This window comes from Mya arenaria, chromosome 2 (assembly GCF_026914265.1).
Source record: "Mya arenaria isolate MELC-2E11 chromosome 2, ASM2691426v1".
In the NCBI taxonomy this organism is placed as follows: Eukaryota; Metazoa; Mollusca; class Bivalvia; order Myida; family Myidae; genus Mya; species Mya arenaria.
Genome location: NC_069123.1, coordinates 33,033,461 through 33,059,841, shown reverse-complemented (window position 1 = coordinate 33,059,841; position 26,381 = coordinate 33,033,461). Strand labels below are relative to the sequence as shown.

At 37.1% G+C, this 26,381-nt stretch overlaps 1 protein-coding gene across 2 annotated transcripts; it reads left to right on the top strand.

Annotated features, from left to right (window-relative positions):
- The first annotated feature begins 276 nt into the window (after positions 1 to 276).
- On the top strand, positions 277 to 23,971 carry LOC128244695 (uncharacterized). Of its 2 annotated transcripts, none has more exons than XM_052962744.1 (6): positions 277 to 419; positions 8,399 to 11,407; positions 12,117 to 12,209; positions 18,767 to 19,048; positions 19,575 to 19,634; positions 20,438 to 23,971. In XM_052962744.1, exons 2-6 carry the CDS (start codon positions 8,422 to 8,424, stop codon positions 20,458 to 20,460), a joined length of 3,444 nt encoding a protein of 1,147 aa, XP_052818704.1. In that variant the 5' UTR covers positions 277 to 419; positions 8,399 to 8,421; the 3' UTR covers positions 20,461 to 23,971. The 2 variants fall into 2 exon arrangements, with proteins under 2 accessions (XP_052818704.1, XP_052818696.1); XM_052962736.1 differs by having other exon boundaries at positions 12,111 to 12,209.
- The last annotated feature ends 2,410 nt before the right edge of the window (positions 23,972 to 26,381 follow it).

Genomic DNA, 26,381 nt, shown 5'->3' with positions numbered 1-26,381 from the left:
GGCCATTATTTTCAAAAACAACCTCGGATGTATATGGTCGGTTTACATACTTAAAAAGTGGTACGTTTAAGTCCGCTGCAAATAGATCGCGTAGTAATCTTATTTAGTAGTTAAAATTTATGACTTAACTCTTGGGAATCATAATTATGTTTGCAATAATACACTTCACTGGCAATCAATTTAAACTGAGAGCAATGAATACAACTCTTAAACACTACATTTAATTAATGCTTTTATTCAAAAAAAATACGGACTACTTCAACAGATGTACCGGCATACATCCGAGGTTGTTTTTGAAAATAATGGCCGAGGAATTCCGAATGCGGTTTAGGTTTTAATATTATTTCCGGACAATCTGAGATGGTGGACGAAAGCGAAAGTAGAATTGAAATAACAGTATTTACAAACTAGATCAATCGGTAAGATCATTTTTTTTTCGAGCTTGTCCAACGCTTTTAAGTTTATTCTCATTGGTTACAACTTTTCACTCGGCAGGGCAAACGAAAATTGTCTATTTTTATCTGAATATCACCAGACCAAATGGCGTTACTATCTAAAATTATCTGAATTTAGACTTAAAGGCCTAGTTTAAGGAATGTTTGGCATGACAATCCCCTGCTGTGCATCTCCTGCTTATTGCACTGATCTCACAGTAGGGGCCAATTTCCTGTTTTTTGTTTATTGGCTCGTGGCCATTTAGGGTCCATTTCTATAATAAATCCCCTTAAACTGCACAGCAGGTAGCCACAATAATGCACATTTACGGAACTTTTTTAACATTTGGATATTCATTTTGTTCCCTTAACGCCATTAGTCAACTAAGCAATACCAATGTAAAATATATTTTTCAACTGTTACCCAACAATACTTAACACTTCACTGTTAAACTCAAACACAAAACTTACACTTTTAATATCTTAGCTAATACCTTTTACTTATTACACTTACTGTAAGTGTTTAATGAAAGACAAATAATTAGTTTAATTTCGATCGATTTCTTTCAATAAAACACCACCATTTTGAAACCATCTAGCAGGTGCCTGTTATTTTTCCACTCAATATACTCAGGGCTGGGATCTGTCATTCTTGGCTAGGAAAACAAAAAGTGGGATATGGTCGCATAGAGTTGCCAAATCAAAAATCGTCAAAGACTCTGAAGAGGCTGTTTATATGGACTACACAGCAGGATATTCAGATCTGAGATCTGATAAGACAATTAGTCATTTAGATTAAGATCAATACACAGGCATTGTGTACAATAAATGTGTTTTTTGTGTTTGTTTTTTTTTGGGGGGGGGGGGTCACTTATAGAAGGATTAAACTAGGCATTGAAGACCTATACTTAGCCTTACATTGTAACATTATATTTTGACCCTGACAACATTTCAATGTAGTTTAAGGAATGTTTGGCATGACAATCCCCTGTTGTGCATTTCCTGCTAATTGCACTGGTGTCACAGTAGGGGCCAATTTCCTGTGTATTCGTTGCTCGGCTCAGGGCCATTTAGGGTCCATTTATATAATAAACAGCCAAAATTGCACAGCAGGATACTCAGATCGTTGATCTGGTAAGACAAATAGGCAATTAAATTAAGATGAATTAACAGAGGTTGTGTACGGTTGGGGGGGGGGTCACTTATAGATGGCTTAAACTAGGCCTTGAAGACCTATACTTAGCCTTACATTGTAACATTATATTTTGACCCTGACAACATTTCAATGTTTAATTTTGATCAAAAGAGTAATTGAAAACTGATTGAATAATGGAGTTAATTTTAACTCTTTAAGGGGCTGTACTCCGTATGATGAAAAAGCGAAAAAAAAGAAGAAAATTGTTGGAAACTGACATTAACTTGTTATCGTTTTGTACAATGCATTGAAACTTACTAACTAAAGTACCACATAGTTTACAAATAATTTATTTTTCGCAGTTTTTTTTGTATTTTTCCATTTAAAAAAGATTACTAGGTATGTCTACCTAGTAGAATTAAATCCTTATGCGTGATTGGCTAGTCGATGTTATCACGTGATATTACCAAGTTAGGTATATAGCTTAAATATTCCAAACATTTAGGGTAAGCCTTCATAGCACACTGGACTGCATTTTGGCGACACCGGTCTCCGACACAATTTTTTTTTTTACATTTTGGTATTTTTTTTTACAATTATGATATCAAAGACTAAAACATTTTATTAAATAATTGTCCTGAGATTCGTTTCAGAATTTTTTTTAATTTTTGGTGCCAATCTGGTGTACAGTCCCTTTAATAAATACTAAAATAAATGGCAGGGATAGGCTCTTCATAGACAAAACACATAGAAGGAATATCTGGAAGGGACCTTTGACATCTGCAATATTACAATACTCCCAGGTACTGTTGAGCACATAGTCCAGATAATTGTACATGGACATATTTTTATGTTTTTATATGTGGCAAATCCTTCACATGTATACAAATTCTTTTGTCGCATATTGTAACGTGCGACGTCAACAAGGCCAGCAGATCCCTTCAAAGAAAAGCATGCTCGACCCTGATGGGGTCCGCTGGTCTTTATAAACTGTAAATTCCCAATCCATACAGAACCCAGGTTTTGCTAATTTTCATATTACCAACCAACTTAACATACGTACGATGAACATACTTCCATCTATAACGCAATGTTATACTATGAACGCACATCTGCCGCCTTCAGCGGATCATTACACTAATCCGCCGCCTACAGCGGACCGTTACACCATTTTGGGCCAGTCATTATAATTGAGATTTCCAGTTAAAGCATAATAATTCATTTAAAGATTGTAAAATAAAAAAAGAGCTAAATATCCATAAGATGTGGTTTAAAATTAGTTCCGTGCAAGAAAAGACAATATCCAATGAAATATTACAAGTATCCAGGCTCCCACGTTAACAGATTTTTCTAAACTACACGGGACATAATTTTTTTTAGACCTGTTAGTAAAGCTTAAGGGTGCCCATGCTGGTCACCATGAATGCAGGAGACAGGGTTCGAATTTAGACTCGCATACTCGCAAAATGCGAGCGCCATTTGGGTATTGCGAGTGACTTTTATTCAAGCTCGCAAAATTCTGCGAGTGGCTTTTTCTAGACCACAAAATATTAAAAGGAAAGTAGAATAAACATAAACTTAACTTCGCTATGTCAAGTGTAAACAACCTATAAGTGGCATGTTTACACTACCAGTATAAAGATTAAAGAAGACCATACGGAGTCACGCTCTAGTAAGTTTTCAAAAATAGAACAAATACGGAAAAGGCCGAGTTTTATCTCGAATCTTTTCGGGATGCTCCGAGGCGTGCATAATACAAAGTGAATCAAAGCTCAATCATTGGCTAAATTTAGCACTTTTGCGCACTAAATGTAAACCCCATCAACCTTAAAATATGTTTCCGCCCAACTGTCAAAGTGAATAGACTTCGTCGATCGATATATTTCATGGTCCAAAGCATCCACGCTATATTTACTGTTGCTTTTATTTATTTTATATTTATAATGTTATTGTTTTTAATACTTATAGACTTAATGAAATCTGTAGCATGCTTGCAGAATGGGTATTACCCGATGGCGGTGGTAAATATACAAAGCGAACGATGTCAAATTATTGGACAGCTTTGTTATCAAAAAGCGGCCAGCATCTGATGAGTCTTTCCGTACCGCCCAAAAAGAATAAACCATCAACAATTTCTACTAGTCGAGTCACTCAAGATTTATACTTTTCAATATTCATAATATGTCTTATGTGTATATTTCTACTGTAATTAGACAATATTATAAGGGAATAAAGCAAATAATAAGATTGCAAGTTGATTAATCATTTTGCGAGTTGCTCAAAAAGCACTCGCAAAATTTTGCAAGTGCTCCTCAAAGTTAAATTGGAAGGGTGCTATCAAAAAAGGACAGGGTGCTGAGCACCCTCCTATAACCCATAAGCTTAAACCCTCAGTGACGAATATGCCATCGCTAATTACACATGACACAGAGAATAAGGGAAATATTTATGTGCGCTTTTCAATCATGTCACCAGATTGATTAAACAGTCTGCAGTTTTTATTGTAAATCTATACAGCTGAAAAATTACATGAAGCTGTAAACACAACCATGTGAGCCTTAATTATGAGTTTAAGTTTGGATTTTTTCAGTAGATATTAGCTGAAAACAGCTCTAGTTTTCACTGTTGAGAAAAAACATGATATCTCATTGAAAAGCGTATGAGAACTTCTATGTTATTCATGTTATCGAATGGCAGCAATGTAGGTCCCTCAGTCTATATCCATCTTCCGATTGGTTGGGATGGTCAAAGGTCAAGGTCATGGTGAGCATGTTGGTTACGACCAGCAAATAAAGCCTTTTAACTATGATGCAAAGATGTGCATGTACATTTCGAGTTGATAACAAGATGAACTTATGCATTATCAATTGCTAAGTTAACAAGATGAACTTGTGTTTATAAAAAATGATCCTGTGCACTATTGAGTTGACAACAAGTTGAGTGTGTGCCTTTGACATGAATGATGACAAAATGAACTTGTGTTTATAACAAGTTGAGCGTGTGCAAGATTGTGTTGCTAACAAATTGAGCTTGTACATGAAGAGTTGATTATAAGTTAAACTTGTGAGCTTAGAGCTGATTACAAGTGGAGGTTTTGCACAATGAGTTGATAACATGTTGAGATTGTGCATTATGAAATGATAACAAGATGTACTTGTACATTAACTAGCTGATAACAAGTTGACTAGGATTTGACTGCTGTTTGATACTAATATGTATTTTCAGTTCAAGATACTCATGTATGCAACCAGAACTTTTGTATTCATTTAAGAAGCTTCAATTGGTATTTGTAACTACAGTCCAGACTCGCTATGTCGACGTCGGATATCTCGACTTTCCGGTTGTGTCGACTTTTTTCTCCGGTCCCGAATTTATTCTTTCTTATTCTATATAAAATAAATCTGCTTGTGTCGATTTTTCTATCTCATTTTTTTCGCTATGTCGACCTCCTATTTTGGTCTCTGTGGTCGAATTTCACACATTTCCCTTGTTTCTTATGTCAAACTATAGATCGAGCTGTAGGTGCGAAAATATTCATGACTTGCGGCATGTTGCTAAAATACCGTGCGTGTCAAAATAAACTGTCATAATTGGAGGTTATTTAATAAGTGTGAATAATTAAAGTTGTTTGTTTATGTTTTTGATTAAAGAGACATTTATTGCACAAGAGACATTTATTGGGACGCCAGTGATATCAATGGAAAAATTTGACAACAACGAAAGTTACGTGACGAAGAAATATCTCTACACTGCATGTAGAAAGCAAACTTTTTCAAACCAATTAATTGAATTGAATTAAATAAATTTGACACAAATAAATCAATTTTTCAATAATACGTTTGTTGTTTTCACGACAGTAATACGTAACAAGACCGTTTAATAGCAGAAGTCGGACATCGAACATAAATCAAACTCATATATGTTGGGATTGGTGATATTTTTATGCCCCCTTTTGAAAAAAGTGGGGTATATTGTTTTGCACATGTCGGTCGGTCGGTCGGTCTGTCTGTCTGTCGGTCGGTCGGTCGGTAGGAATACCAAATGGTTTCCGATCAATAACTTGAGAACGCTTTGACCGAGGGACCTCATACTTGGTATGTGTATTGGTCATCACCAGCAGATGAACCCTATTGATTTTGAGGTCAGTGGGTCAAAGGTCAAGGTCAGTGTGACCTTTACATGAAAAACGGTTTCCGATCAATAACTTGAGAACGCTTTGACCCAGGAACCTCATACTTGGTAGGTGTATTGGTCATGACCAGCAGATGAACCCTATTGATTTTGAGGTCAGTGGGTCAAAGGTCAAGGTCAGTGTGACCTTAACATGAAAAACGGTTTCCGATCAATAACTTGAGAACGCTTTGACCCAGGGACCTCATACTAGGTAGGCTTATTGGTCATGACCAGCAGATGAACCCTATTGATTTTGAGGTCAGTGGGTCAAAGGTCAAGGTCAGTGTGACCTTTACATGAAAAACGGTTTCCGATCAATAACTTGAGAACGCTTTGACCCAGGAACCTCATACTTGGTAGGTGTATTGGTCATGACCAGCAGATGAACCCTATTGATTTTGAGGTCAAAGGTCAAGGTCAGTGTGACCTTAACATGAAAAACGGTTTCCGATCAATAACTTGAGAACGCTTTGACCCAGGGACCTCATACTAGGTAGGCTTATTGGTCATGCAGGGTTCCCGCTGGCGATCGCCATTGTCGCCATTTGCGACAAAATCGCAAAAGTGGCGACAACTTTTCAAATTTGGCGAATTTATGGCGACAACGATTTTTTTCTAAAATATTTTCTTAAAATGACGTAAGTGGTGACCATGCGGCCTGCATGATAATCGATTCTGTCACTGTCATAAATCAAGCGCATCTGCTGGTGCGACAACAAAAATTAATCCGATAATTAAAGCAAGCAGTCACGGCCCAGTCAACACCTCGCTAATTATTGCAGAATTTTATTGCTTTCACGGATAAACAATGACATCCTTTAACTGTTATGTCTCTTATTAGCAAACAATTTTAATATTTAGCTCAACAGCCTTGTTGTTGCGTAATTATCGTGTTAGTTTTAAATATGCAAATCGTAGAATTTTATGTTGTCGGAAAGTCACTTGATATGTGCAAATTTCGTAATGACGTTTACGCGCTAAAAATAGACTTGCTTTCGGTTTTGTCGCAATTTGTAATTGCTATAAATGCAGCATTCTTAGAGTTCAAAAAGTGTCAAAAAGATTAACAGAAATCAAATAAATAGGATTAAACCCCATTTGATAAGGCTTCTAATATGTTGGCTGGAGTAAAGAGTAGGTAGACAAATTTCTATTAGGAAAGTTATGGCCCTAGTTTGACAATGTATATTTCTTTGAGTTTCCATTTATTCTAAAAATTTCTCATAATTTCACAAATGTATTCTTTTATTGTATGCAGGCATTAGACTGAAATCAACATATTGATGTTTATGTCACATTTTTTGCAATATTTTTTTTATTAATATTCTAGTCCATATACAAGGAATTTTGTCAACAGAATAACAATTTGCTATTAATATCTTGTGCTTCATGTACAACAAAATGTTATGATTTGCACGACAATGTGCTAATTAAATGCAATTTAAGGCTCTTAAAATGCTTAAACCCCATGAGCTTCATGGGGGCTTCGCCCCCTTGGCCCCCACAAGGGCGCTGCCTGGACCCGTAAGGGGGCCTATCGCGGCCCCCTTAACCCCCCGCGAAAAAGTGGCGACAACTTTTTAGAACCCAGGGGGAACCCTGGTCATGACCAGCAGATGAACCCTATTGATTTTGAGGTCAGTGGGTCAAAGGTCAAGGTCAGTGTGACCTTTACATGAAAAACGGTTTCCGATCAATAACTTGAGAACGCTTTGACCCAGGGACCTCATACTTGGTAGGTGTATTGGTCATGACCAGCAGATCGAGGGGTGAAAGCGAAAAGGTTCTATCTGCTTCTTTATTTAATGTCACTTAGAACCTTTTCGCTTTCACCCCTCGAGATGAACCCTATTGATTTTGAGGTCAGTGGGTCAAAGGTCAAGGTCAGTGTGACCTTTACATGAAAAACGGTTTCCGATCAATAACTTGAGAACGCTTTGACCCAGGGACCTCATACTAGGTAGGCTTATTGGTCATGACCAGCAGATGAACCCTATTGATTTTGAGGTCAGTGGGTCAAAGGTCAAGGTCAGTGTGACTGTAAGCTGAAAAAAGGTTTTCTGATTGTCCATATTTTTTTAATGCATGCACAGATGATTGGGATTGATGTATAAATGTTTGTATAGAAATGATTTTCTTTTATGTTACTATTTTAGTTGGGCATTTATTTGCCTTCTTAAGTTATCATAAGTAGATGACCTGCCTCATATGCATCCAATGACAAATCAGCTGTCATTTCAGTCCATGCATATTTCATTCAATTGTCCAAATATTTCTGGCAACTTGGCGCTCAGGGGGCATAATGTTTGACAAACATCTCTTGTTTGTAATTCGGATGTGTCACATGTTCATTATCTCGACTTTTTTCCAGAGGTCCCGAAAAAGTCAACATAGCGAGTTTCAACTGTAATTAACAATTAAACTTTCATTGCAGAAAAAGCTTCATGTACATATAGACCACCTCCACACTTTAAAGGATACTAATATGCAATGTGGGTAGATGCATCATATTAACTAACACTGGGAATTTCATGATAATTAATTAAACTAGTCAAAGAATGGGAAAAGTAAACCTACACCTCCAGCAGAAGCTCCATCTGTCTAATATACATGCATATTCATATTTCTACATGACATCATACAACGCTATTTTCAGTCTGAAGCAAGTGCTGATTCATCATGGCTTCGGACATATATGTCCGTGTCACTGACAACGAAGGTTCAGAGGACAGCCCGATGCAGAATGATGATGAACAGACAAAGGAAGTAGTTAAATTTCTGAAAGAACTAAGGTCTAACCTTGATGAGAACAGAAAGGATCTACTTGATAATGAGGTCAAGCAGGTTACCAAAGAATGCAAGGAAAGAGGAGAGCAGAGTCTGAGAACTATTTCAGAATTCATGAGGAACTTTGTAAATGTTGAGGCTGTGAAGCTTGGTCTAAACCTTGAAACAATGAAGCAAATCATCCGAGTTTTCCTTCTTTGCTGGAACAAGCAAGGTTTGGCAGAGAGGATTATGAAAGAGATTTATGATGAGGATGAGAATGAAGAACCTGAGGTTGATGAACAGATGCCAGCTGAAGTAAAAGGAATGGATAATGATGCAATTAATGTGTATGCTAAAGCTTTGAGTCAAGGGTTTGAAGAGGTCAAAAGGATTCGTTTAATGGTTGTTGGAATGTTTTCAGTTGGAAAAACCTCACTGGTAAATAACCTGGTGGAAGAACTTTCAAATAAAAAGCCACCACAAGTTCCAGTTGAAGATCAGTTTCCACTGAGTACAGAAGGAATAGATGTCCATCTTTGTTTAATTGATTGTCAAAATAAGTGGAAAAAACAAGCATTAGCAAAAAAGGCCCGATTAGTTGATAAAATTAAATTTGCAAATGTTGATGAGCCCTATGAAGTACCAAAGGTAGACCAAGAAATTGCTGAACCTGTCGAGCCTATGAACTATGAACATGAAACAATGGATATACCAGTTGATCAAGACACAGAGGAAGAGCCGACCCCATCTGTTGTCAATGACATTGAACAGATAAAGCAAAGAGTTAGAGAAAGGCAACATGAACCAGAAGTTATGGAAGTCCTTCAGGGGTTGCAGAAAAACAAGATTGAACCGAATAGTGATGAAGTGGATGCTCAAAAAGCAGTAATCACAGATAAAGAACCTCTGGTATCTGTTTGGGATTTTGCTGGGCAAAACCTTTACTATTCAACCCACCACTTTTTCCTGAACAAGCGCTCAATCTACTTGCTTTTGATGGATATGACAAAAGACCTTAACACTAATGATGAAGAGAGTGACACTTTGTCTGGCCTATTAAATAAAAATTTCACCTGCTTGGAAGCATTCAAATTTTGGCTTAACTCAATCCACATGTACAGTTCTATTCACGACCAAGAACATGAAGTACAACCAACAGTCATTCTAGTTGGAACACACAAAGATGAAATGAAATGCAAAGAAGAAGAAAAGGAATACAAAATGGAAGCATTTTTCACGGAAGCTTTAGAATCATTCGAGAATAATAAGGACATTTTACAACACATACACGCGAAAAAGTTTCTTGTGAATAACATTGCAGAAGGTGATCCAGTGTTTGATGAACTCAGAGCTGAGGTGAAGATGTTGGCTGAAAAGCAGCATTACTGGAATGAAAAAAGCCCGACAAGTTTTGTTCAATTGGAGAAGTCTTTGGATACAATGCGTGCAGAAGGCAAGGAACTGGTGTCTTTGAGTGATGTACAAGTTGCGAACAGGAAAAATCTAAAGCCTGTTAATGATCGGCAGTTGCGTTTGTTTCTGGAATTGCAGCACATGTTCGGCAATATTCTTCATTTTGATACGGAGGAGCTCAAAAAGTATGTTATACTGGCCCCCCAATGGATAATTGAAGCTTTCAAATGTTTTATAACCCACAAGCCGAAGAAAGACTTGGAACCGGAACATCTGCAGCTCTGGAAGGAGTACAAAGATTATGCTATCATAAAGCCTATACTGATGAAAGAAATCATTAGACGAAGTAAAGACAGAATCAAAATACATGGTGAAGCTGTAGTGCAGTACATGGAGTATTTAAATATAATGTCAAAACCTGTTGAAAACTATGAGGAGGAAGAGGAGGATGGGGAGATGATGGCAACTGATTGTTTTGACAGCAAAACGAATGCTGTTGGAATACCAAGTTACAATTCAAAGATGCATGATTTCCATATTGTTCCATGCCAGCTGAAGGCAAAACCAAAAGAAAAGATAATTGAAGAACTTATTTGTCCCAAGAATTGGGAAACAACTCCAGCGCTGTGTTTTGTCTTCAAGGACAAGTTCATGCCTCCCGCCGTATTTCATAGGCTGCTAGCTGCTTGTATTCGCCGCTGGGAAATTGCAAAACAAACGAACGACGGCAAAAAAGAGCCATTACTGTTCAATGGGATAGGAGGTTTCAAAACTTGCAAACGATCACAATTGCGACTGTGGTATTGTGACCACATTATTTATGCCAGAATGATATTCATGCCAAAACAGAAGCAAGAAACAGAAGAGGCAATAGACAGATGCAAATGTCAGGATGTTAGCAGACAATTGTATAGACATCTTATGGCAATACTTGGACTACTACCAAGATCAAAGCATGTCACAAAGACTACACCTTTTGAAGAACACATTCAGTGTCCAAATTTGAAAAAACACAATCATGGCCTGTTTAGAGTCAATGATTTCATATATGAAGGAAACATGAGCTGCAACGAAGACCATGATGCCAAGGATGCTCACTCAATTGAAAAAAGTGTTCTTAAATGTTGGTACCACGATGCTTTGGAAGAGATGGAAAAATATGAAGAGGATAACTCGGGGGATTTATGTAGGGTTCCTGAAGATAATGAATTGTCAAAAATATCAAGAGGTCTTGAAGGAAGCAAAGAGTTTTGGCTTTTGGGCATAGAGCTGGGCATTCCTCAACCAACCATGGAACAATTAAAAAGAGATCATTGGAAGGAATCAAGGTCTGTTTTCATATATCATGTGTTATATGAGTGGAAAAAATCAGAGCGCCAAAATGCAACCCTTTCAAATTTGAAGAGGAAGGTCTTTGCTGTCCAAAAAAATTCAGATAATAAGCTTGGCAGCATTTTCAGATGCCTAGGAACAAGAATGCAAGGTATTCTATTGATATTACATGTAGAATGTTTAAATTTCTACTTTACGGTATCTGCAATCTCAGTCGTTGCAAAAATCGCTAGAAGTTAAGTTAATCATGTTTCTTTTGAGCTCAAGTTTAGCAAATGTAGTTGTGGTATGATTATTCAACAAGCTAGCTCAGTCAGTCGCGCGTCAAACTCATAATCCGGGGGTCAGTTGTTCAAGCGCCACACTAGGCACATTTTTTTAGTAAAATGCTATTATATGAACCATTCCTTTTTAAAAGCTTACAGTACAAATACTACAACTATGCAGAAGCAATGGTTCTTCGAAGTATGTCTAGATTTACATTACCTATTTTTCATAAGTACATATTTAAGGTATTCCGGTACCTTATAATGATAACTAGATCTATTATTTGTCTGTCTTCAGAAGTATAATATTGATTATAAAACAACAACTCGAACACAATACACGTTAATATACCGTAGATGATTAATAGCTGATAATTGCAAATATTTAAGGGAGGCAAATCTGCCAAATATAAATATCTTTCAACTTTCAAAACACAATATCTGAAAAAATACCTTGCAATTGATTCATTTTTAGGTGACAATCAAGATTTTAATCCATTAAATGTTTCAGTTATAAAACTTAGTTTAGAGAAAATATGTTATTCCCGATTTTTCCTTTTTGACAATTTTTTTAGGGAAAAATGTTAGTTTCAGGCCAGGGTGCTGCTGCTGCCAATGGTATGGTGTCAGCAGAGGAGTCAGGAAATCTGCAATCAGAAACACAGACATATTTTGAGCCTAGGGAAGGTAGGCACAAGTTAATTATCCCCCTGCCGATTTCGGGAGGGGGATATTGTTTTGGCGTTGTCCGTCCGTCATTCCGTCCGTCCGGTACCATATCTTGGTAGGCATTGATCAGAAAATGTTCAAACTTGGTCAGAATGTTCCCCTGGATCAAATCGTGACCACTTGTCTCATGGGGTCAAAAACTAGGTCACTAGGTCAAATCTTAGAAAAATCTTTGGAACATACTAGAGGCATTATACATGCTTAAATATTCATGAAACTTAATCAAAATGTTTTCCTTTATGAACTCTTTGTCATAAACAAAACTGGGTCACATATGATTTAAAATTAGGTCACTAGGTCAAATCTTAGAAAAATCTTGTCTGGAACCATATAATGGTAATGATTTGTCAAGTTATGTTCAAAATTGGTCATGATGTACCCCTTGATGAAATATGGACCATTTTAAAAAGTGGGTCACATCCCTTCTCAAAAAAGTGCGAAAAACGCGCGTTAAACGCAGCGGTATTGGCACTGCGTTTTAAGCGTATTTTTCTTACTGAGTGCGTAAAAATTGAATAAAATTGAACAGAAAAGCACACTTAAGCGTATTTTTTCTGCGCTTTTTACAAAAAAACGCACTAAAAATGCACGTGAGTGTATTTTAAGTGCGTTTTTTAACAAAAAAAATACACTTAAAACGAAGTTACACAAAAAAAAACGCACTAAGTGTGTTTAAACCGCGGTTTTTAGGATAAAAAATGCACTCACAACGCACTTCTGTGTAAAAACGCACTTAAAAGTGCGGAAAAAAAGCACTTCTTGGAGAAGGCGTTTTTAACCCCAAAATGTGCACTTAAAACGCAGTTGAGTGCGTCTTTTCTAGAAGTGCGTTTTTTACCTCCAAAAAAGCACAGTTAAAACGCACTTGAGTGCGTTTTTTGGGAAAGAATACGCACTTCTTGAAAGTGTGTTTTTAGTGCGCTTTTTGGAGGTAAAAACGCACTTCTAGAAAAGACACACTCAACTGCGTTTTAAGTGCGTATTTTTGCGTTGAAAACGCAGTTAAACACACTTCAGTAAAGAAGTGCGTTTTGATCCCTAAAAAACGGGCTTAAAACGCACTTTTGAGAAGGGCATGATTCACATTAATATTAAAAAAAGTAAAAGATTCACTTCTTAACAAAAAGACGCACTTAAAACGCACTTACTTAGTGGTCAGAAAAATATCAAAATAAAAGACGCACTTAAAACGCACTTATTGGTGGTAAAAAAAGAAACAAAATAAAAGACACACTTTTCCCTTAAAAGATCCACTTTAAACGCACTCTGCTGAAAACGAAAACCTAAAAGATTCACTTTTAACGCACTTCTGTATAAAAAGCGCACTTATTGACAGAAAAAATACGCTTAAACGCACTTCTGTTAGAAAAGACGCACTTATTCACACAAAAAACGCACTTCAGTTAACAAAAGACGCAGAAAAAATACACTTATTTAGATAAGATACACTTATAACACAGTTATTCATAAAAATACGCAGAAAAAATACACTTTTTCAGAAAAACGCAGGAAAAATACGCTTTATAGTGCGTTTTAAGCGCGTTTTGGGGAAAAGTGTATTTTTTTTGAGAAGGGATGGGGTCAAAAACAAGGTCACTAGGTCAAATCTTAGAAAATCTTTGGATCATACTAGAGGCATTATACATGGTCAAATATTAATGAAACTTAATCAGAATGTTTTCCTTGATGATCTCTTGGTTTTAAATAAAACTGGGTCACATATGATCAAAAATTAGGTCACAAGGTCAGTTTTGAAAAATCTTGTCTGGAACCATATCATGGTAATGATTGGTCAAGTTATGTTCAAAATTGGTCATGATGTACCCCTTGATGAAATATGGACCACTTAAAAAAGTGGGTCACATGGGTCAAAAACAGGTACCTTAAAATGTCTTTTCCCACTATTTACTGTTATCACTTCAGACATATCTGAACTTTCACTTTAAAATCATGCAAATTCATAGAAACTATTACAAATGTTACTCTATATACAAAACTTTTATTTCAAATAATTCCAAACAAACTCAAACTTATATCCAACGTTCATAACGGTCCATTTCTCTGCAGCCATATTACATGTTAATATAGGAGTATTCCACCTACTTTACATTTCCAAACCATGAACCTTGCCTAATCAGGCGGGGGATATCAATTTAACGAATTTGCTTGTTTTTAGCTCACCTGTCACTTTGTGACAAGGTGAGCTTTTGTGATCGCCTTTTGTCCGGCGTCCATCGTGCGTAGTGCGTCATGCGTCGTCCGTCAACAATTTGCTTAAAAGACATCTCCTCCTTAACCGCTGGGCCAATATTAATAAAACTTCATAGGGATGTTCCTTGGGTGGTCTTCTATCAAAGTTGTTCAAAGAATTCAATTCCATGCAGAACTCTGGTTGCCATGGCAACCAAAAGGAAAAACTTTAAAAATCTTCTTTTCCCAAACCACAAGGCTTAGGCCGTTGATATATGGTAGGTAGGATCACCAAATGGTCCTCTACCAAGATTGTTCAAATTATGGCCCTTGGGTCAAAATTGGCCCCGCCCCGGGGGGTCATGGGTTTTCTCTATATGTTTATAGTGAAAACTTCAAAAATCTTCTCCTCTGAACTAACTTGGCCTAGAGCTTAGATATTTGGCATGATTCATCGTCTAGTGGACCTCTACAAAGTTTGTTCAAATTATGGCCCTGGGGTCAAAATTGGCCCCGCCCCAGGGGGTCATGGGTATTCTCTATATGTTTATAGTGAAAACTTAAAAAATCTTCTCCTCTGAACTTACTTGGCCTAGAGCTTAGATATTTGGCATGATTCATCGTCTAGTGGACCTCCACAAAGATTGTTCAAATTATGGCCCTGGGGTCAAAATTGGCCCCGCCCCTGGGGGTCATGGGTTTTCTTTTTATGTTTACAGTGAAAACCTTAAAAAATCTTCTCCTCTGAACTTACTTGGCCAAGAGCTTAGATATTTGGCATGATTCATCGTCTAGTGGACCTCTACAAAGTTTGTTCAAATTATGGCCCTTGGGTCAAAATTGGCCCCGCCCCGGGGGGTCATGGGTTTTCTCTATATGTTTATAGTGAAAACTTAAAAAATCTTCTCCTCTGAACTTACTTGGCCTAGAGCTTAGATATTGGGCATGATTCATCGTCTAGTGGACCTCTACAAAGTTTGTTCAAATTATGGCCTTGGGGTCAAAATTGGCCCCGCCCTGGGGGGTCATGGGTTTTCTCTATATGTTTATAGTGAAAACTTCAAAAATCTTCTCCTTTGAACTTACTTGGACTAGAGCTTAGATATTTGGCATGATTCATCGTCTAGTGGACCTCTACAAAGATTGTTCAAATTATGGCCTTGGGGTCTAAATTGGCCCTGCCCCGGGGGGTCATGGGTTTTCTCTTTATGTTTATAGTGAAAACTTCAAAAATCTTCTCCTTTGAACTTACTTGGACTAGAGCTTAGATATTTGGCATGATTCATCGTCTAGTGGACCTTTACAAAGATTGTTCAAATTATGGCCTTGGGGTCTAAATTGGCCCTGCCCCGGGGGGTCATGGGTTTTCTCTTTATGTTTATAGTGAAAACTTCAAAAAATTTCTAATCTGAACTTACTAGGCCTAGAGCTTAGATATTTGGCATGATTCATCGTCTAGTGGACCTTTACAAAGATTGTTCAAATTATGGCCTTGGGGTCAAAATTGGCCCCGCCCCGGGGGGTCATGGGTTTTCTCTATATGTTTATAGTGAAAACTTCAAAAATCTTCTCCTTTGATGTTACTTGGACTAGAGCTTAGATATTTGGCATGATTCATCGTCTAGTGGACTTCTACAAAGATTGTTCAAATTATGGCCTTGGGGTCAAAATTGGCCCCGCTTCGGGGGGTCATGGGTATACTTGATATGTTTATAGTTAAAACTTCAAAAATCTTCTCCTCTTAACTTACTTGGACTAGAGCTTAGATATTTGGCATGATTCATCGTCTAGTGGACCTTTACAAAGATTGTTCAAATTATGGCGTTGGGGTCAAAATTGGCCCCGCCCCGGGGGGTCATGGGTATTCTCTATATGTTTATAGTTAAAACTTCAAAAATCATCTCCTCTGAACTTACGTGGCTTAGAGCTTAGATATTTGGCATGATTCATCGTCTAGTGGACCTCTACAAAATTTGTTCAAATTATGGCCCTGGGGTCAAAATTGGCCACACCCCGGGGCTGATGGGTTTTCTCTATATATGTTATAGTGAAAACTTAAAAAATCTTCTCCAAACTCACAAAGACAAGTAGCGTCTTAATTTAAACTGGATAACATATTTAGTACACATACCAATTTTCAATATGGGCCACATACAACAATTAATAACAAATATACATATATAGATACACACGTAAAATCAAGTAGTGACAAGAGCTTAGATATTTGGCATGATATATGACATATCTAGTTGACTTGTACCAATATTGTTCAATCTTTGGCCCTGGGGTCAAAAAATGGCCCCACCCGGGCGGTCATGGGTTTCCTGATATATGTATATGATGAAAACTTAAAAAATCTTCTTCTCCGAAACCAAAATGCGAAGGCCTTAGATATTTGGTATGAAGCATCGTTTATTGGACCACTATTAAGATTGTTCAAACTTTAGCCCTGGGGTCAAAATTGGCCACGCCCCGTGTTCATAGGCTTAGGTTTTCAATATTTGTATATAATAGAAGCATAAAAAAAAAATTCTCTCCGAATTCACAAGGACTAGAGCTATTTGGCATAATACATCATTAAGTGGACCTCTACCTTTATTGTTCAAACTTTGGCATTGTGGTAAAAAATGACCCAGACTTCTAAAAAACCTTAACTACTTTGAACCATCCAGATTTCTTATCAAACCAATGTGCAATATATGACAGGTGAGCGATTCAGGGCCATTTGGCCCTCTTGTTTTGTTTAGTTTCTCAATTATAGTGTGTTTCTCCTACTGCAGAATTAAGGTTTTGCTGAATTACTTTTTAGTTTTCTCGCTTTGTATGGCATTCACAGTTTTGCGTTAAATACAAAGATTTTAAAAAGTTCATTATACCCCCGACAAACGAAGTTTGAAGGGGGTATATTGGGGTCACCCTGTGGCAATTTACCTTGTCCGGAGCATAACTTAAAAACTACTGGATGATATTGGATTAAACTTCATACAATGATGGAGCATAATGAGAGAAAGTGCCGAGTACAATAACCATAACTCTATTCTTGCTTATTACTGAGTTACTGCCCTTCGTTACTTTTTTTTGTCCGGAGTATAACTTGAAAAGTACTGGATGGAATTCATTGGAACTTCATACAATGGTAAAGCACAATAAGAGGAACTGCAGTGTTCAAGAACCATAACTCTACTTTAGCTAATTACTGAGTAATTGCCCTTTGTTTTGTTTTTTTGCTGTCAAACTTTTTTCCAGACATTAACTTGCAAACTACTAGATGGAATTTATTAAAACTTCACACAATGGTACAGCAAAATGAGAGGAAGTGCAGTGCACAAAAACCATAACTCTATTTCAGCTAATTACAGAGTTAATGCCCTTTGTTATGTTTTTCTTGTCCGGAGCATAACTTGAAAACTATTGGATGGAATTTAATAAAACTTCATACAGTGATAGGTCATAATGAGAGAAAGTGCAGTGTACAGTAACCGTAATTATACTTCAGCTAATTACTGAGTTACTGCCCTTTCTTACTTTTTCTTGTCCAGAGCATAACTTGAAAACTATTGGATGGAATTTAATAAAACTTCATACAGTGATAGATCATAATGAGAGGAAGTGCAGTGTACAGGAACAGCAATTCTTTTTCAGCCAATTACAGAGTTACTGCCCTTTGTTACTTTTTCTTGTCCGGAGCATAACTTGAAAACTATTTGATGGAATTTAATAAAACTTCATCCAGTGATAGATCATAATGAGAGGGAGTGCAGTGTACAGGAACAGCAATTCTATTTCAGCTAATTACAGAGTTACTGCCCTTTGTTACTTTTTCTTGTCCAGGGCATTACTTGAAAACTATTGGATGGAATTTAATAAAACTTAATACAATGGTACAGCACAATGAGAAGGAGTTCAGTGTGTTCATAAATCGTTATATTTTAGCAAATTATAGAGTTATTGCCTTTTTCTGTGTTTTTTTTTGTCAAACTTTTGTCCGGACAGTAACTTGAAAACTACTAGATTGAGTTTCATAAAACTTCATACAATGACAAATCATAATGAGAGGCGGCGTTCCAATATTAATCACCTTCAGTGATAGCTCTAGTTTTGATAGGGAATTTCCCTTCATAAATCCAGCTTCTATTTTGAATATTCAAAGTTTAAATATTGAATAATGAACAAAATCTTTCATATAATCTTGGTTCTACTGTTTGTGAAAATCCCAAAACGAAAGTGCTTCAATATACATTTATATTTTTACTTGTCTATCTCTTTTTATATAGAGTATCAACAAATGAAAGCTTATACATAGCTCATTTTATATTCTTGCTTAGTGCATTGGAAGAATGATGTCCCTACTGATCTACAGCTGATGAAATTGGCTGAACTTGTTGGTGGCGAGTGGAAGAGACTTGGACTTGAACTAAATTTAACAGAGCCGAAATTGCAACAGCTAAATGTAGATCACTATGCCAAAGGGGTTGTCATAGTTGTTTATGAAATGTTGTTAGTTTGGAAGAAGCGAAATTCAAGACCAACACTTTTGGACCTTGGAACCTGTATTGTCAGGTCAGGAGTCAGTTTCGATTGGGACAGAGTGCCAGAAGATGTTCTTGGTAAGGAAATTGAAAGTGACAATACAATCATATATTCAGTATGTCATCCGGTACGTCTCTTTGACGTTCATTTAATGAATTCACATACCGATGAAAATGTATTAAAGATAAAATAGGTCAGAAAAGTTATTTTGTATGAAAATACTACACATAGTTAACTGAGGTTACCCCGTCGATTCCATGGTTCAACCTTTAGTTTTTCTGGATATTATCTTAAGATAAACAACTTGACACTTTTAACAATCATACACGTAATTGTCAGTGTGGTCAGTGTCAAAATGCAAAAAATAGACCTTGGTCACCTTATATATTCATATTGCATTTGATACACATGTTTGCAAGAGATAACTTGCCCATAGTGCATAACTCTGGCTTTAGAAATGGTCTTTTTATGCCCATTGTTGTACTGAAGAAGCATTGCCATTTGCTCCGCAGTGTGTATTTTTCACAATTAGTATTTTGCAATATTTTACAATTCGTGCTACATCATATTTATATGTTTTATGCAACATTAATGTTCTTCCAGAAGAAACTAGAGATCTGGGTGATGAAGCGATGGAGAGCCCTGAGATGGACACACAAACTGGTGAGTAGAGACTGGGAGCATTATTTCTATTTACGTTCTAAAGAATATAAGTGTCTGGTGTCGCATGTAAACCTGAATACAAATAAGCAAATCTAAAAGCTACTACAAAGTAATTGTTTATTGTAATAACAACAACTAGTCTGTGTTTTAAAAAAAATACAGAGGTTTTGTCATAGCCGTGGTGTCATAAAATCGTGACCTTCAGCATCGGTATTGTTGTGCAAAACTGTAAACCTTGACCATTACTCAAAATTATTCAAAATATTTTGAAAAACCTTGGTACCCATGTGGCCAAGGACAATATACATACAAAGCAAGGAACAGAACACAAGCTGCAATTATTGTCGAGTCATATCTCTGTTCGACTGAAAAAATGCACCTAGATGTCATTAAGTCAACACTATTCTACAGTCTAGTTTGGTGCATTTTACAAGTGGATATAGAAGTTGTTAATGACCAGCTCCTTTATTGCTTATGCAGTTTGAGTGTAGTCTTGTAAACTGGAAGAAGTCAAGCAAATGTTTGCTTGTGATTTCAATGCGAAAGGACGATAAGGATTGTTTTCTCTTTTTACCAGTTATATGGTTTGCATTACTTATAATAAGTCAACTAATTGTGAAAAAGGGTGGGACTGAAAACTAAAAAAACAACTTATGACATGTCATGTATGTGTTCATACCCAAAATTAAATTGAATATTTGCCAAGATGATATTGCTAAAGTAAAGTGTCAGCCCACCCTAAATCAGCTTCATCTGATATTATATTATAAATGAAACGGTATATTTAATGCCTTTTGTTTCAGGAGCACAAGGCACATCCGACTAAATTACCTGGAGACTGTGGTTTGGTCGTGACCAGTGTAAATATATGCCTCAAACAATAACATTTTAGCTCCATATAATGAGTGGTGAGAGTACAAGGTTTCCGTCTCTCGCCTAGAAGGTCGTGGCCCAATCAGGGCATGATTTTCTTTGCATGTCAAAGGTACACCAGAAATTGACTGGAATGTGATTCAAATCCGGCTGAATGCTGTCTTAACAATACAGCTAAAATATATTTGGGTTTATACCAAATAAACATTTTGATGATATCATATAAATCGTCAGTCTGTTTGCCTTTTTGAAGAGACATGTTTTTGCTTACATTATATTTTGTTATTGTTTTGAATTTTGAATTTAACATTTTATTTCAATATTATTTTATTGTATGGCATTATGCATATAGAGCTACCCATTGGTGTAAGTTAAGTATCAGTACATGGTTTTACAGGAAGGTGCAGCAGCCGGCTTGCTACTGCATGCATTCACTTCCAGAATGTGTTTGTAATATGACTAGATGTTGAAATGGCTTACTGTGATTCAATTTTATATATTCATAAGTAGCTACTCATCTGTGAGATTAACTTGAAATCATAATCATATTTTCGATTTTTAATAGTAAAAAGAGTATAACATGTTTTGGCCAAAATGATGATAGCTGATGATATAATAAAATCTTAATTTGAAGAAAAGCTAATTTTATTTACACATGATATATATGAGACTTAATCATTATTATTTTTCATAGCAAAAGCCTCTTAGCGTTGTTGTCTAAGAAATTTAAAAATGATAGGTTTTTCAAGGCACTTTGTTTGCTTTTTTTCTGCCGTATTTGTATGTTTTTCTTTTAGAAGCTGAAGCTTGCTGTAGAACTATTTTGGTATAGCCATAATTATTAAATGTTATAGAATTATGTACTGTTCTAAAATATACATTTACAGTGTGGATTAATTCTTGTTTGTTTTTAATAATTATTGTATGTATTATAGATTCATATGTTAACTTTTCATCATAAAAATGTTTGCCATTGTTTATATCAGCAAATGTGTTTTGTTTGTAGTGCCACAGTTGGTTAAAGTTGTATATGTGTTAACATGTATTATGTATTCTTATAAAGGACCAAGACACTATGCAAAAATGGACCACGAACTGAGATTTTGTGTTTTCGGACGAAATTGTTTTTAGTAGTAAAAAAAATTGCGCAATATTCATTCCATCTTGTGCTCAACCATTCATATTATGAATGTTGTACTATTCATAACATTATATGATCTTCCGTAAACAAATGTGTTTTCATAGCAGAATATTATTTTGTGGCTAAGAATTTTATGTGATCGTATAATAATGCCCCCCTTCGAAGGAGAGGGGTATATTGCTTTGCACATGTCGGTCAGTCCGTCGGTAGACCAAAGGTTGTCCGAGTGATAACTCAACAATTCCTGTATGTATGGTCATCAAACTTGACATGAAGGTTGGGCCTGACCAGTAGATAACCCCTATTGATTTTAGGGCTCATCGGGTCGAAGGTCAAGGTCACAGTGACCTTTAATGGTAAAATAATTTTAAAGCTTGTCCGAATGATAACTCAACAATGCCTCGACCTATGGTTATCAAACTTGATATGGAAGTTGGGCCTGACCAGTAGATGACCCCTATTGTTTTTGGGGGTCATCTGGCCAAAGGTCAAGGTCACAGTGACCTTGAATGGTAAAAGGTTGTCCGAGGGATAACGCGACAATGCCTGCACCCATGGCCCTCAAACTTGACTTGGAGGTTGGGCTTGACCAGTAGATGACCCCTATTGATTTTAGGGGTCAAAGGTCAAGGTCACAGTGACCTTTAAAGCAAACTCGACAATTCCTTGACCTATGGTCCTCAAACTTGATATAAAAACTTAACCTGATCAGTAGATGACCCCTTGTGACTTTGGGGTCATTTGGCCAAAGTTAAAGGTCACAGTAACCATTAATGCAAAAAAGTCTTCTCCCAGTGATATCTCAACAATGCCTGAATCTATGATCATCAAACTTGACATGGAAGTTGGGCCTGACCAGTAGATGACCCTTATTGATTTTACGGCTCTTGGGTCAAAGGTCAAGGTCACAGTGACCTTTAATGGTAAAATTATTTTAAAGCTTGTTTGAATGATAACTCAACAATGCCTAGACCTATGATTATCAAACTTGATATGGAAGTTGGGCCTGACTAGTAGATGACCCCTATTGTTTTTGGGTGTCATCTGGCCAAAGGTCAAGGTCACAGTGACCTTGAATGGTAAAAGGTTGTTCCTGGGATACCGCGACAATGCCTGCACCCATGGCCCTCAAACTTGACTTGGAGATTGGGCTTGACCAGTAGATGACCCCTATTGATTTTAGGGGTCAAATGTCAAGGTCACAGTGACCTTGAAAGCAAACTCGACAATTCCTTGACCTATGGTCCTCAAACTTGATATAAAGGTTTGACCTGATCAGTAGATGACCCCTTATGACTTTTGGGGTCATTGGGCCAAAGTTAAAGGTCACAGTAACCATTAACGCAAAAAAGTTAACAAATCTTCTCCCAGTGATATCTCAACAATGCCAGAATCTATGATCATCAAACTTGATATAGAAGTTGGGCCTGACCAGTAGATGACCCTTATTGATTTTAGGAGTCATCATGATAAAGGTCAAGGTCACAGTGAAATGAAAGCGAAAATGCTGTTTGAGTGATAACTCGACAATGCCTGCACCGATGGCCCTCAAACTTGACTTGGGGTTGCGTCCAACCTGTAGATGACCCCCTTATGAGTTAAGGGGTCAAAGGTCAAGGTCACAGTGACCTTGAACCAAAAAGCTTGTCTGTGTGATAACTTGACAATGCCTGCACCCATGGCCCTCAAACTTCACATATATGTTTTTGGCTGACCAGCTGATGACTCCTATGGATTTTGAGGTCATAGAGTCAAAGGTCATTGTCATAACACACTTTTTCCTCACACTTTGATTGTTCATAATCTTAAAACTGCCTCAACGGCATCCAATGTCAGTGACAAAATCAGCTGTCTTTTCGGCCCATGCATATTTCATTCAATTGTCCATATAATTCTGACAACATGGCGCTCGGGGGGGGGGGGGCATAATGTTTGGCAAACCTCTCTTGTTTGTATTACACATAAAAAGTACCAAAATATATCAACAAATGTTTTATTTTTTTGTAGTATGAAGACATACCTTACAGAAGAAAATGACTTAAGGAAGGCACACTAATCGTGATATGGCATATTAATTGTACTCTTTATAAGGATCCAATTTGTGTGATGTCAAAATAGGTGTTCAGTGTTTGTGCTCCTAATTAGGAGGAGCATATAGTCGCGGCTTCGTCCGTGCGTCCCTCGCTTATCTTTTCTGAAAGAAGTGATATTTACCTTACTATAGGATAACTTTCAAAGAATGTTAGCAAGAAGATAAATTATGTTTTATTATTATTTACTTAATACTTTATTTTTAACGAATAAACAACCTAACCAAGACACATACACTGGTTCTATTCATAATGACATACAAATGAAAACCCTTAGAGAAAACCATCGTCTACGGATGGGAGAGAAATAAAGGATGTTTTAGGATGATTGATTTCAAAAAGCTGAAGATGACAAATATAATAATGACCCGGATGGGCGGATTCAGTCGGCCTTTCACACGTTTTTTCGCTCAATAACTGAAAAATGCTTAAGCCAAAGACCTCAAACTTTGTAGGCAGGTTGGTAATGAGATAAGATGATTCCTATTGATTTTGAGGTCAGTGGGTCAAAGGTAAAGATTGTGATGACCTCAAACTTAAAATCCGTTTGCGATTAATTTTTGAAGAACGCTTAGAGGCAGGTTGGTCATGACAAGCAGTTAAACCCTATCGATATTGGGGCCAGCGGGTTAAAGGTCAAGACCTCGAGCTAAAAATCCGTTTCAGATAAATACATGTACACACTGGAAAAAGACTAGGCCCAGAGACCTCAAACTTTGTGAGCGGGTTTGTAATGACCAGCTAATAAACCCTAGGTCAAAGGTCAAGATCGTGGTGCCTGAGCTGAAATTCCGTTTCCGATTAATAACTGAAGAAGGCTTAGGGCCCAGAGATCTTAAGCTTTGAACGCAGGTTCGTAATGATCAGTCGATGAAACCTATTGATTTCTGAAGTCAGTGGGTCATAGGTCAAGGTTGTGGTGAATTCGAGTTGAAAATCCGTTTCAGATCAAAAACTGAAGAACGCTCAGGCCAAAAGACCTCAAGCTTGGTAGGCATATTGATAATGACCAGACTTCTTAAGTTCATAATAACAGGAATAAGTTAAGCTCACTATTTTTGGTTTTTAATAAATTGCGTAATGTTAACTTCTTTAAGAGTTTTTAAACTTGAGATAGGAATTATCATCATGAATATCAGAATAAACAATTTTTTATTTATCAAAATTCTATTTAAGTATGTATTTTGTTTTGTTTTTGAAATAAGCTACTTAAGCCTATTAAGCTTAAGAAGTTTCGAGAAATTGGGGCCCGAAGATTAATTCTATCTGAGGTTAGTGGGTCAAAAGTTTGGAGAACATTAGCTGTAAATCTGTTTCATATCAATAACTGAAGAACGCTTAAAGGCCAAGTAACCTCAACCTTGGTAGGCAGGTTGGTATTTACTAGCAGATGCGCCCTAATGATTTATGGTTAGTGGGTAAAGGTCGACGTCGTAATAACCTTGAGCTGAAAATCCGTTTCCGATCAATAGCTGAATGATGCTTAGGCCCAGAGACGAGTTAATATCCACTCCATTTTCAGCCCGTTCAGGCTTAAAACTTATGATCTCCTTTCGGGGTCATTTGTCGAGTTCCAGTCACAGCTCTTGATGTCTTATTTCAAAGACTACAATGCATTTTTAATCCCCCGCCACGGAGTGGGGAGGGGATTATAGGAATGCACTTTGTCAGTCAGTCTGTCCGTCCGTCTGTCTGTCCGCACACACGAATGGGTATATATTGGGTACTTATTCCTTCATTACTAATAGAAGATCAAATTTATAGGGTAACCCTTGTGTGGTAGGGTTAGTTAGGGTAAGTAGGGCTTTAGTGGGTACATTTTTATAATGCCAGTAATGGTAAAATACCTAACAAAGGTTGATATGTGAGAACAGACCCGTCCGTCCGTCCGTCTGGCTGTAACATTTTGTGTCCGGGCTATAACTTACTTATGCATAGATGGATTACCATATTACTTGCTACAAATGTTGTCCTCATTGCGACGATGTGCAGTGACCTTGACCCGGGTCCATATCTCAAAGGTCAAGGTCACACGAGACATTTAAAGGTCAGAGTTCACATGCTTGTGTCCGCGCTATAACTTACTTATCCATTGATGGATTGAAATTTTCCTTGGTACAAATGTTGTCCTTATTGAGACGATGTGCAGTGACCTTGACCCGAGTCCATACCTCAAAGGTCAAGGTCACAAGAGACATTTAAAGGTCAGAGTACACATGCTCGTGTCCGCGCTATAACTTACTTATGCATTGATGGAGTACCATATTACTTGGTACAAATGTTTTCCTTCTTGAGACGATGTGCAGTGACCTTGACCCGGGTCCATACCTCAAAAGGTAAAGGTCACACGAGACTTTTAAAGCTCAGAGTACACATGCTCGTGTCCGCGCTATGACTTATATATATAATTATGCATTGATGGATAACCATATTACTTGGTACAAATATTGTCCTCATTGAGACAATGTGCAGTGATCTTGACCTGGGTCCATACCTCAAATGTCAAGCTCAAATGAGACGTTAAAAGGTCAGAGTACACACGCTTATGTCCGCGCTATAACTTACTTTTGAATTGATGGATTACCATATTACTTGGTACAAATGTTGTCCTTCTTGAGACGATGTGCAGTGACCTTGACCCGT